We start from the raw sequence: 13,148 nt of genomic DNA on the forward strand, positions 1-13,148 counted from the left end.
TCGAAAAGCGTTCGATCCGCTTCTTCTTTCTGTTGATGGCGATGAGATACGAGCTCGTATATACCATTTTTGACTGGTCAGTGGTCAGTGACGTTGGTGTTCGTTACAAGCTGAAGGCGTGTTGGCATTGTTGTCGTTCTTAAATGGGGCAAACAGCGGCGGCGGGTGGCCGATTCTTACAAAACCTTTTGGCACTTTTCGCTCCCCTCTGAAGAAAACTCGAAGGAACTACGAGTCGCAAAAGCGGTACTCGCTTCACAAGACGCTCGTAAATGGAGTCCCGTGGACTCTGAAGGGCGTGTAAACGGCCTAACTATCCGAAACTTCCTGTGATTTATGTACACGAAGGAGCGTGAAACCGTTTGCCACTGACAAATTGCCCGCTTAGTGCGTGGCTCCCGATACGTAAGCAGAGTTTTGAAGAAGCGCCTGCATGACAGACAAAGAGACGAAAGTGTAGTCGATTCTCCTTGACGTTTATTAAAGATCGTTGCCCTTTGAAACACTGAAAACAATTACCGGCGATGAACGACGAGATTGGAACATCGATATTTCTAATACGATATTTGGAAACTTGTTGCAATTGAGAGGCGATTCAGCAATTTTTGAACTTTCGTCATCGTTATTTAAAGTTCAATTATATAACTCGTATCAAAGAAATAAAAATGAAAGCTACTTGTAGAACAAGATACATGACGCAAAGGAAGAAATAAAGCTTTATCAAGATCGTTCGTAAGAAAACTTGGAAAAAATACCGTAGCACATTTAGATCATTTCTATGAAATATTCCAAATTACTCATTTTCAGAACTTTGATTATTCTAGTACTAAATCATCGACTGCGAAAGTGAATTATCTTCGCTCGAAAACACGAACAGCTAGTGTCGTGTCTCCTTTTCTCTTCTTTATTTCTTCGTCGTTTCATCCTAATTGGCTGTCTGAATTCGAGAATCAAAAGCCAGAAGTTCGAAGGGCAGACGTTATAACTTCCTGATGCGTGGCGCGATAAAAAAGTGAGAAAGCCGAGGTCCGGGAAGGAAAAAGGAGAAAAAGGAACGGAGATGGAGAGACGTTTGAATCGCTGGCTCTTGGATTGAACCTGGGTCACAAAGAAGCCTGCCTCGTCACGGTCTGAATAGCCACGGCAAGGAGGTTGGATTAGGTTAGGTTAAGTTACGAGGGTGGTTCCCCTTCAACTTGTCTTGAATGGGGCACGTGCTACCGGCGCGGCGTCGTAATCTTTTGGACAACCAGGACCTTCCGCCTGTCAATCTTTCTCTTTCTGTTTGTCTGTCTGCTTGGCCATCTTCCGTCTCCCCATACGATTTAGAATTTAACGTCTAGGATAGTTATTTCTTTGGAGTCGATAGCAGCTGCTCTTTCGATGATCGAATTTGCAAGTCTGCTTACGTAACATGTGCTTCGAACGCATCTTTTCTGATCACCATCATATTATCATTCACGTAGATATTAGACGCCTAATCGGGAAATTAGAATATCAGAATCTTGAATCGAAAAGAGTTTGCCAATTCAGTTTTTCTAGGTTCAGTTTATCAACCGAAATGTTACGACTATCCGACAATGTACCTATAAATATAATGGAGCTCCGTTTATACAAGGATCACCTAGTTGAAAATTAAATCTTGATTAGTGGTTGATTAAATAAAATCATACTGATTGAATCCACTTGTCTGAACGTGAACTTCTATTACATGAAATCCGATCATATGTAAACTACTTGCTTCCAAACAAGTTTACATAAACAAAATCCTACTGTATGTTTGGAACTTTAATGTTTGAAACTTTTCTATGAATTTCGATATAGAAGAATAAGGATCCAGAGCAGTAGTGCAACGTTTTTTAGAAAATAAAAAATTGTCAAAAACTCCAATGGTTATCCGTACTATGGTCCAACTTTAAGAGAGAAACCTAGCGTTCTGCGACAACTAGTTTGTCTGAAACGTATTCCTCTTGACTTTACATTCCATGGTCGAATCAAATTCATCGATCTCTGTATACTCGCCTGTACTTATACACGTTTATCATGAATTTCGTAAATGAATCCGTTCTAAGCGACAAAATTCTTCCGAGGTCCGTTAACTAAGCCAAGTAGCTCGATATCCCGCGCAAACTGATTTTCCAATGCGAAACAATAGGTCAAGAAGGTTGATCGTAGAATAGAGCCAAACGAGTACTTACTTGCGAAGAGAGTACAAGAGAACACGTCAATTAGAAAGAGGGAGAGAAAGAGAGAGAGAACGAGAAAAGAATCGAAGGGGTCTCGCGTGTCGAGATGTAAATGCGTGCGCGCTATGCATCTGTCTCCTCTAGGGGTACGCGTGTACACGCACACGCGTTCTTTGCACGTAGCACGCGTGTACGTAACTCGGTACGCGCGAGCCGGTGTGAGCGTTCGTGTCGGTGCAGCTCGCACACGCGTGTCACCGCGACGACGAACGAGTTCGTGCACGCAACAGAGCTGCATAGTGATATACGACGGATATATGTATAAGGTCGGCTACATACAACCACTAGTCACAGCGCTACCGGTGCAGGAAGAAACCGGGGTTACGGCGGCGTTGGAATTTCTTTATGACGCGTTGCCAGTGAAATTCTGACCGCCTCTGTATATACCTATACGTCGATAATTCAGGAATGCTTAATGATTGGTGGCAAAAACCGAAACCCGTTCGACGCCTAATCGCGCACCAGCGTGCATTGTGTATGCGCGTGTTTGCGCGCTGACGCGGCGCACGCGAGTCCGGAGATCCACCAGTGAGCTAAGTCTATCGTTACAGCGAATGCGCGAAGAACTCGCTGTTCTGATAAATATGACAGAACAATTTAATATGAGTCTCTCGGAAGACAAATTGGTCGACTCCAGTTTTTCTTAATTCTTTAACTTGACTACATAAGCGCGCGATTAATATTCAATGTTCAACGAAGAGAATGATAAATTCTGGGGTACATTAGAAAACAGCGTAACATTGCTTTTCTGTACTTCTCAATTTACGATGTTGATCAATGGTAGCTTCTGTACGGTTCATGTAACATATGTAGATATATAAATAACGTAATCGTGAGCTTGTATCAATTTTTATTTGAATACAACCGTTCGTGTGTATTTCCTCGCATAATCCGATAGACTGCGGGAACGCGCGTGGAACTGTCGCGCGACAAAGTTCGCTCATTTGCATCAGACTCAAGGAACGAACCAAGAATCGAGCCGGCGAGTGAGCATCGTGTAATTATCGCGCGATTCAATCGCGATCGAGAGCGGCCGAGATTTTCAGGAAGTGTACGATACGCATCTATGTACCTAAAGTAGTTAGGGCTGTTTGCGCCTGCATGCGCGAAGAAATTTTCCAAGCTTGCTTCCTCCGGCTGACGACGCACGGACTCGTCTCATCGCAACACAGGAAACAGGCTCGATGAGTATCTCTAGCCGAGCGTTCCGCAGGAACAGTTGTTATTAACCAATTTTTTAAAGCGGTAATTTCCGAAGTAATTATTACTCGCTTAGAGAGAGGCCGGGCGCCGTGGCATAATTCAACCACATTGCATGTAAAATCAAAGACGCGGACCCTCGCTGTACTTGTACACGCGGGTCGAAGCGAACGACTTCGGGCACGCGAGACGATTCCTCGCGCGGCGCAGCGCGCGTTACGTAGCGCGCGTAATAAATGCCGCTGTCTGTACGCTGCCGGTCACTAGTTGCTATGCTACTGGAATACCAACCGGGGTTACAATGTTACCGTAGCGATGTCAGACCGTGGAATTTCTTTTGCAACGACTAACATGCTGACCGCTCCTCCATGTATTTTAATGCCCGGTTTTCTAACTGTCCTGTCGCGTTGGGATATCCTGCCGCGTACCAAGGATCAAACTGATTACGTGCTCGTATTCCGATCAGGTGCTTGCCTCTGTTAACGCTACGTACATTGACAACCCGCTGCCTCGAAAATAAGTTAATTAACGATATTAAGGTATGGGTACAACTTCCTACGCGGGTGATTACGAGACGTCTTACTACAACGTGTACCTGGCCAACCCACTTGCCAATTAATCAAATTCATTAATAGCTAGCTAACGTTACGGGCTTCGGCTTGTTAATCGACAGTAACAATTACGTTGCTCCAAATGGAATAGGAACAGAGATATAGTTGGGTGAAAAGCTCGATTCATTTGGATGGAAAGAAATTCATTTCTTTGGTCTGTTTGGTCGGAATGAAATATAGATATATACGTACTTGGATTGACGTATTGTGAAGCGGCACATAGCAGAATAGCGGTAGTCAGTGGATCATAAGCGTGTGAAAGAAAATCGTAGAATCGTGCGACAACTGGTTTCAATTCTGAGACGTTCCACGGATATTTGCCGTATTTGCCAGTTACGTAACGTCTGAATCGCGCGCGCACGAGAATTATGAAAGTATCGTTATTATGCGTTACCCGTGGCACGCATATCTGCATTGTACCGCCACTATCTCGCCTTTTACCTTTTTTTCTACTCCACATACCCGGCATGTGATTTACACAGTAGTCGGTCTGCGTACTGGCTTCGGGAACTTATCGGTTTGGAACTTAATAAAGTACCTTGAGATTTTTCTAAACTAGCCATTTTTCGAAACGTTTCGTGCCCCTCGTACCTTTCGTTATTATACGTATCTCTTCTATTCTTTTCTCTTTAAGAACTTTTACTTGCTGATAATTATAGCTGTGCGATAACTAGACCGCGAATGCTTATGTATTTTTGCGAAATTTAAATACTCGAAAATGTACAACGCGCACATAATATATACGTAAGAATATTGCGTATAAAATATGCAAAATGAAATGCCCATTGCGATGCTTAAAGGCAGATATTTCTATATGGGTTTTATTTCTTTGACTCGTGTTCCATAAAAATATGAATTTCCATAAAGATGCGCAGTCTAGTAATAACGAATGAGTAGGAAACAAACGTTTGCTATATAATTTTACGAGGAGCGTAACGGTCGGTGCCTTAAATATAATTCCTGGCCCGATGACCGCGATAAACGCCATCGTTGGAATTAATTATTTCGCCGGTTGCTTATTAAATACTTTTATTACCGCTCGTTAAACGCGCTGCCCTCGATAGAACGCTCCACGGTAAATGATATCACTCTGAAGGTATTTTCTCTCCGCCGAATAGCGTTTTGTGGAAAGGTGTCGTAAAGTTATCGCTCTTATCTCGTTGACAGTTTTACGCCGCTCTTTCTCCCCGTTGTTGTAACGGGGGTTTGCGCGGAGGCAAACGTAGTAGAGAACAAAAGAGTGATTTAATTACCGACACGGGAAGGAGCACGTGGTATCGATGATCGAAAGAGAGATACCGCGATGACCGTGGCGGTAATTAGCGATTCTCGATAAGTGAAACAACCGTTCGTCTTAATGACGACTTTACTCGTTAAGCCAGACATTCCACCCCCGTCTCGGAGCAATTAGTACGCCATGTCTCTCGATAGTTGGCTCTGATAAGACTACTGACGTATTCAGCAGCATTTACACGTCAACGAAGACGATCGCGTGGATCTAGCCTGCGGATTTCTATGTGACCGCGAAACGACTTTCTAAAGGGGAAGAACGTTTTACGATGGTTTCTTTGTAACGGATCAATTAGAAGATGGTATTCCGTGGGTTATAATGAAACAACGAGATAGTAGTCGAAGCGGCTTAAACCTTAGGTCTAAGGATTAAACTTAAAAATCTGCGAGAAAATGAAAGGAAGTTTATGCTATATAGGTTAAGGGATTTGAATGCAAATGGTGGAATTGTCTCACCTCTTGTGCAGACGGCAGCGTGGATCTGTTAGTCGACGGTCGTTCAATCGTGGCGACGAGAGACGCGTTCGACCAGGCACACGTCACTTCTATCACTCCACTTCACTCGTTTCATCAAACTCGTTTATGTCTCTTGTTCTCCCAAACACCATTTAAATAATTTTATGTCGGTGATCGTGGTTATGTAAAAATGTACGCGCGCAGACGTATGAATTCGCGGAATTCTTCGATCTAAATTATTTTAATTCGTGATTTCCTGAATCGATAAATGACTAAACGCAAGCAGGTCGAGTGTCATGACGGTGTTTTTGCCTTTTACGTACAGGCGATCCTCCTCGATCGAGCACCACCTTCGTAACTAACTGCCTATTCGTAATTCCAAGTATCCACACTTTTGTTCATTACCTTCGTTAATGTCCTCATAATATTGTCGGTCACCGTGTCACGAATTATATGAGCTAGCGAGTAGACAAATTCCTGGAATTCGATTGATTACAATACGCTAAGTAACACCGACGCTTTCGAGCAACGATTCGAACTTCTGTCGTTACTGTTGTCAATACACCACGACCTTCCGATCCCTCTACGTTAATCTACATCGTTCCTTTCAATTAGTCTCTTACTCAAGCACGTATCTTCCCGATACAGTCTCACGATATAAATATTCCATCACTTTATCACCCTTCTCACGGATTCAGTCCTCCGTACAAGAAGATTCTTCTTCTCGATCCACCGTCTCCCGTATCACTCACCGGGTGTAGCTCGTTCGAGGCGACCTGGTGTTCGAGAGAAAGTCAACCCCCGATATCCTGCCGATGAAAAGAACATCGGAGAGTAGCGAGATGATCGACGAGATTTCTTGGTTCGGCGCGGGGCGGCGAAAATCACGGATTAAAAGAAACGCGCCGCAACAGGTGAGAGAGACACGCGGAGAGAGAACGGAAAAGGACGACAGGAGGAGGCAGCGAGGATAGACAGAGAAGGACAACGATGAGGATGGCGTAACACCGCGCGTAGTAGCGGACAGTCGGCAACTAAAGGCCCCGAGGAGAGTCACCTCTCTCTCCTTCGTCTCTTCTTCTCGTCCTCTCTTCTGCCGCGTGTGTGTCTCTCTCTGTGCGCCACACGTGTGTGGCCGCCAACACACGAGTGCGTGCATGCACCTCGGAACACGTACGATGTTCCTTCTTCTCCCCCTCCCCTTTGCCACCGGTGTGTACCCTCTGCCGCTGTGCTCTCACTCTCCTCTCCACACCACCTTCTCCTCCTTCACCCCTCCACCCTTAACCCACCTACAGTACCCTCCCCCTTTTTTTTTCTCCTTCTCTCTTACCCCGGCCACACGTCCTTGTCCCTCTCCAAGCACGCCAACACCACGCACCAACTGCAACCGCTCTCGCAGATGCACACCGACTCTCTCCGTTCCTTTGCACGCGCGCCTGTGTGTGTTTCGCTGATTCGCGTCGGTGTACGGTACGTGTGGTAGGAGGAGTGGGAGGTAGGACACGCGACACGAGCCGGTGGTGGGGGAGAGAGAGGGTCATCGGAAGAGGGGATCACCTCCCCTCGTTCCTCTTTCCCCTACTCCGAATAGTTCACGCGGGGTACCGTCTTCCCCGCGCGCGCTTTTCTGCCCCGGCCACTGGAACGACCGTGTCGCCGTTCTCGTTTTTCTCCAGGCGCTCGCTCGGTTTTTCGTCCCGTTTCCAGTCTTGTGACTGCAGCGGTCACTTCCAATGACGAATCGATGAGATGCGAGTATAGGTGGACTTTTTGATAGGGAGGTTTGAAATGTTTAAGTTTAAGGGTCGAAGATACGTTTAGATTACGTAATTTAAGGTTTCATGATAGAAGGGAGTGAACTTCATGGTTAGGCTATGATTCGATAGTAAATAGGGCGAAGATGTTTACTCACCACTTTGAGCCTTTTTTCTTGACTCGCCGCGAAGTATGTCAATTCCACCATTCTAACACCATTGCTAAAATTCTATCACTGATCGTTCACTAATATCCGTTGTAAATTGAACAAACTTTCAAACCTTATGAACGATCACACCGACGTGTCATATGAAAAACACCCCGAGTTAAAACATCCCCCATTCACTGTTTCTTTTACAAAATCTCAGATCACCAGAAGATTGTCCGAAAGAATAATGCCGTACTTTCGAACCAAAGAAATCACGTTTCGCGAATCGTGAAAGTTACAGTCTCTGATCGTAGATGGCAGCTATAAATTCGCGAGCACCATAAAGCCAAGCACATCACTGGTAGCCCACGCAGCGAACGACTACGCAGTAGCAACGGCGATTACCATGGTAAGCAACTGCGTCTCGAAGGTTGCAAAACTCGCCCCCTGAAGGGATCCAAAAAGAGGGGTGGCGAGGCGGTCTCTCCCTTCTGATTCCCACGCCACGACGTGATTCCTCTCCTCCCCTTTTCTTCTTCTCCTCCTCCTCCGCTTCCTCATCGACGTCACCGACGAGGACTCCTCCCTTGAAAGAGGTATTCGAACAGAGGAGACCAAAGACGAGCCCCTGTTTTCGTTCTCTCGCCCTCTCTCTCCACTGCTACACCTTTTTCTTCCCCTTTCGCGTGTCTCGCCAACAGTTCCGCCACCCCTATTCGAAAACGCGAGGGACGCATCGCGCCACGTTGCACGAAGAAGCGTCGCGCAGCTCGTACGATTGACTCGCTACTCCAACTAGATGCAACTGGTTGCATCGCCGAGCCGGGACTACGTACGTGCACGGTTGTTGCATCGTGGCGGCACACGCTCGCGGCTAGGAATCTCTAGTCACTTTTGATCACGTACTCGAGTCTCGAAGGATGTGGAAGACCGTTCCGTCCGTATCGAAGAATTTATGACACGGTGCAGCGGTACGTGTCCCGACACGTACACCGGATATCTTAATTAGTTCTGCGTTAGCGTTCCTTTACTTTTGGTTCGACTGCGAGCTCTTGGTTTTATCTGCGTACACACGTCGAACAGACTTGGTGCAACCCTTGTAACAGAATTTCTTTGATTAAACGATCGTTGGTTCAGCATCTTTTAATCCGAACCTAACGACGTAATTCAGAGTTTGCACGTTTTAAGACGTATCTCTGAGTAGAGACAGAGATGGACAGTGCAGAGTCATCGCAAAGATGCAACAGAGTTGCGTGATTAATTCACGCGGAAGACACGCGTGATCATCGTACATGAGGCCGAGTAGAGAGCGAGAAGTCGTGGTGGAATGCGAGCGAACGGTAGACGGAAGAATTCGTTCGAGGGAAAAAGAAAAATTGGTTGCGACGAGGAAAAATAAGATCGGTGGAGCACGAGGGATGAAAATAAGAACTCTTATGTTCGGGTGATCGAGGCTGGGCGTGAGCGCGCTGTCAGCCGCACCCGTGCACCGATGTTTTAATTAATGTATTGATAGCAGCCGAGCACGGATTTATCGAGCTTCACCGAAGACGATACATCGTCTGGAAGTGAAACCCACGCAACGGTCCTTCGATAATAATTAGGATCTTCGTAGCCTTCGTAGCGGACCGATTTCCTTGAACGAATCCAGCTTACGTCTCGTGCGAATCTTTCATTCTTGTTCGCTTGTCTTTCTCTTGCCTTCGTTCTGACGTGAAATCGCCGCCATCGTCGGACCCGATCCGATTAATTATACCAGAGTAAATATAATATGTTAATCAAACGTATATTGCAGGTGGTAATTGAGTGGTCGGATCGAGTAGCCGTTTCACGAAACGCAGCACGCGATCGGCACGCGATGATCGCTTGACGAGTTGTCGAATTCCGTGTAAGGGTTCTTCCAGGTCCGGTTGTTCGTGAGAGAATTCGCGATATCGATTCGATCCGTGCGCTTTGCTTATTTTAGAAACGTGTTAGCGAATGAAACTCACGCTTCGAAGCGGGATAAACGATCGACGAGTTTCGTAAGAGGAAAGAGGTTAGCGCGTCGAACACGGAGATTCCGTTTCCACGTGAACTGGTACGCGTTTCTTTGTTCGGCGTGAAAAACCCGGTGCAAGCCGATCAAAGGAATTGTTTAACCCAGCCAGCCGACCGATCTATAAATAAATACCGATATGGAGGGATTATCGTTGTTTGCGTAACTTTCGGTGTGGGCGTCTCAGACGTTGTTCATTGATCGCGCCATTCCCTCGTCGGTAGTAGCACACGTCGATATCGGAACAGAAGAAACGATTTTTTCGTCGTTTCTCTCAAAACTTTTATCGCTTTTGTATGCGAAACATATGTATGTCTTCTCATTTCAATCGTATCACTTCTTGTTCGTTCTTAAAATGATGCAACGTGTCATCCATTAGAATCACTGTTAGACTCGATGAATCTGTTGTAGTTAAATGAATTTCCTTCTGGAAAGTCACATTATGAAACGTTGATCTAAACATAACTGAAATACATCATAAACAACTCGTAACCCAAGCATTCTGTTATTTCTCCGATAATAATTCATCGAATCAGCACGGTGCATCGCTTTCGTCACGATACTTGTTTGTCTCTGTCAGCCACCCACTGCGAAAACATTTCTCCCGACAGAAACAGCGGTAATTGGCTGAAATCTAATCAATCCTCCTTACATCGACCGTGGAAAGTTTCGCTAAAATGTCTCGGAAGATCAAGATCGCCGATCTTCGTAACGATACATCATTTTCTTGCGAATTGTTATTATCATCGTAATTCTATTTCCATCGATGTGACATTGTCACGGACATCAATGATGATCGATATACGTAATCGACAGTGTTGGTTCTTATAGATACGATTGTGTTTAAAAAATTTCATTGATAGGAAAGAAAAAGAAAAAGAACACATCGGATCGGTTGAGATTTAGCGTAGACTCGCGTTGCTTTCGCAAATATTTTGCATCGAGCCGATGACCCGAAACGACCCAGACACACGATTCGAACGATTTCCTCCCGTTTTGTCTCAGTATCTGTCAGTCAACGACAAAAGCTTCGATTTTCGGCCAGTGGAATATTTTTGTTCCGCGATACGCTCGACGCTTGCGTTATCGTGCGTGGGCGTAACGGTTGCCCATGATAAAACTACGCGAATCTCGTTAATACGGTTGTCGATTCGGGCAAAAAAGAGTTTCGATTTGCTTCTTTGCGACAATATGCCGCTTTGGTATGGAACTACCAAGAAAACAAGACAATAAAATTATTTCCAATCGAACTTTCTTTGACTATTTTCATAGACGATAATCTTCCTGACGCCCTTAAAACTACGACTACGAATTTCAGTTCTCCTATTTTTGCAATTATTCATGATACGCAGGTACTTTCCATACGATTAATGTCGACTTTTATCGAGATAAAATATAATTGCATTTATCTGCTTGTTTTCATTATATCGCTTTAATTAGCGTGTGGTATATTTATCGTGGTAGGTATCTATCTTAATCTAAGTACGCTCGATCGACCACGCGTTTGAACTCGTTATATTTTCTTACTGTCTATCTTAATCTTTCGTTGAGTCCAGAGAGTACGCGAATGGATTAAATAGACAGAACCCTTAAGCTAAGATCAAATAAAAATACAAAGCTTGAACGTAGAATAATGATTGCAATTTGTTACAATTAATATAAAGTTTAGGTTGGGAAGACAGTCCGATTCGTTGTTGGGTTAGACCAACAAGACGTTCGAAACACGCCTAACTAAGGGTCTACTAACTTTAAATCCGATAATGAATGTAATTAGCGAAAATAACATGGAATCTACGTAGGTCTCAACCAGTCCACGGCCAGGTATATATTCTCTGGCCACAGCGTGACTAATAATTATACTTGCTGAGAGACCCTCATCTCCTACACCATCGTCATTCTCCAGCGAGAACCAGAGTTAAGGTTACGCGGATGAAACGTCGAAAGGACGCCGTGTTCCTTCGACGCCATGTCCTCGAAGCACGCGTCCGGTTTTTCAAGCTCTCATGGCGCCACCTTTCTACCTCGGTTATCATTTCGTGTTGCATAGAAAAGGTAGAAAACCTATCGACAACCGGTCGAAAACCGATGTGCTGTTATAATGACTCTCGTTTCTACTCGCATATCGTTCAACTGACCCAAATCCACGAGGTGCGGTCTCGTCGAGGATTTCGAGAGTTTCGTCTCACCAACTGGTCAACGACCGTGACAGAAGAGAACGTATAAATTGTTGTGATCGTCGGAATAAACGCGAGCATCTGAAGGAAGCACTTTCAAGTAGATTCAAACTTAGACGAAATAGGTTTGAATTCTTTCAATCTGTTAGTCGAGTGATTTCTTTTTCAACCGCAAGCTTTTATAATGCGAGATAAATGTTCATAACGAGATAAAACTTCCATCGAATTGGTCGACTCTGATTCAGCTTTTGAGCACCGCAAACTGTTCATCTCCTGACAGGTTCATACAAACGGAGTTGTACTATACAGAAAACCAAGTATCGCAAGTAGTCAATACCCAGATCCTAATAAAATGAAACTTTTCTACGAGAATTGACTTGGATTCGTAATCCAGTAAGTGTCGAACTTGTTGCTATCACTAGCTAGAATCCATTACACCGACGCAGCAGTAAGGAAACCAGACTGAACGCAATATGGAATGGTACCAACAACGACTCTCTCCCTCTCTTTCATCGAGGCGAGACTAGCGTAGCGGTAGTCTTAACTGAATTATTGTTTCGGTTAACATAGAGCATTCATCACGGATGCACGGGTCTCGCAGAGCCGCGTAGAAACACGCGTCCCGCCCAAGGAGCACGTTCGCGAAAGCGTGGAGCATTCATCTTGCGTCGCTGTCGCGTTGCCGGGCCGCGACCAACGACACTGTGTAATCTTCCTGTTGCAATGGTAATGGCCAGGCCAGCGTGAAACAGAAGAGAAGGAAACGGAACGATAGGCCGTGTGCGCATTGCGCGCGTTGCAATGGCAGGCACGCGTGAAATCCATAGAATCGTCCCAGCAGCTAGATGTGTTCTACGGGCCTAGAATATTAATATAATTTGGCCGATATAAACAAACGAACCTCTATACGGCCGGTGTCATTCAGCCGGAGACGTTTCACCCGTCTGCAAATTGTGAATAGAGGAGAGAAGTTCGCCTCGACTGAGCGTTTCCCTTTTGCTTTTCTCTGGCTTAACAGTTTCTATATGTTCTATGGCGCCGCCGTGTACCGTATTCCGCGAATGCGTCGGAGGTAAAAGTCTCCTTTTCTCCCCTTTAAAACATCTCTTTCTCTCTCTCTTTTTTGTGTGCTCGCGTCTGCTTAAATTGTTATGGATGAATGGGATTCAATGGACGATTTGAAAAGTAGGATAAGCCTTTTCTCACTTGGTTTGTGTTTATGTTTGA

At 45.1% G+C, this 13,148-nt stretch overlaps 2 protein-coding genes across 3 annotated transcripts in view; both read right to left on the reverse strand.

The window, feature by feature from the left end:
• Positions 1 to 9,681, reverse strand: part of Klu (zinc finger protein klumpfuss) — a 70,512-nt gene extending 60,831 nt beyond the window's left edge. The window contains exon 1 of one of the 2 annotated variants that reach the window (XM_072022696.1): positions 7,719 to 9,681. In XM_072022696.1, coding sequence (XP_071878797.1) covers positions 7,719 to 7,769 — 51 coding nt within the window. In that variant the 5' untranslated portion in view covers positions 7,770 to 9,681. Of the gene's footprint in view, positions 1 to 5,803; positions 6,951 to 7,718 lie in introns of those variants that run through there. The other variant, XM_072022698.1, reaches the window with a different exon arrangement.
• LOC139997837 (coiled-coil domain-containing protein 102A) overlaps positions 1 to 13,148 on the reverse strand; it is a 331,009-nt gene that overhangs the window by 74,847 nt on the left and 243,014 nt on the right. The gene's annotated exons all lie outside the window — the stretch shown is intronic.

The sequence above is a fragment of the Bombus fervidus genome, chromosome 2, assembly GCF_041682495.2.
Source record: "Bombus fervidus isolate BK054 chromosome 2, iyBomFerv1, whole genome shotgun sequence".
NCBI lineage: Eukaryota > Metazoa > Arthropoda > Insecta > Hymenoptera > Apidae > Bombus > Bombus fervidus.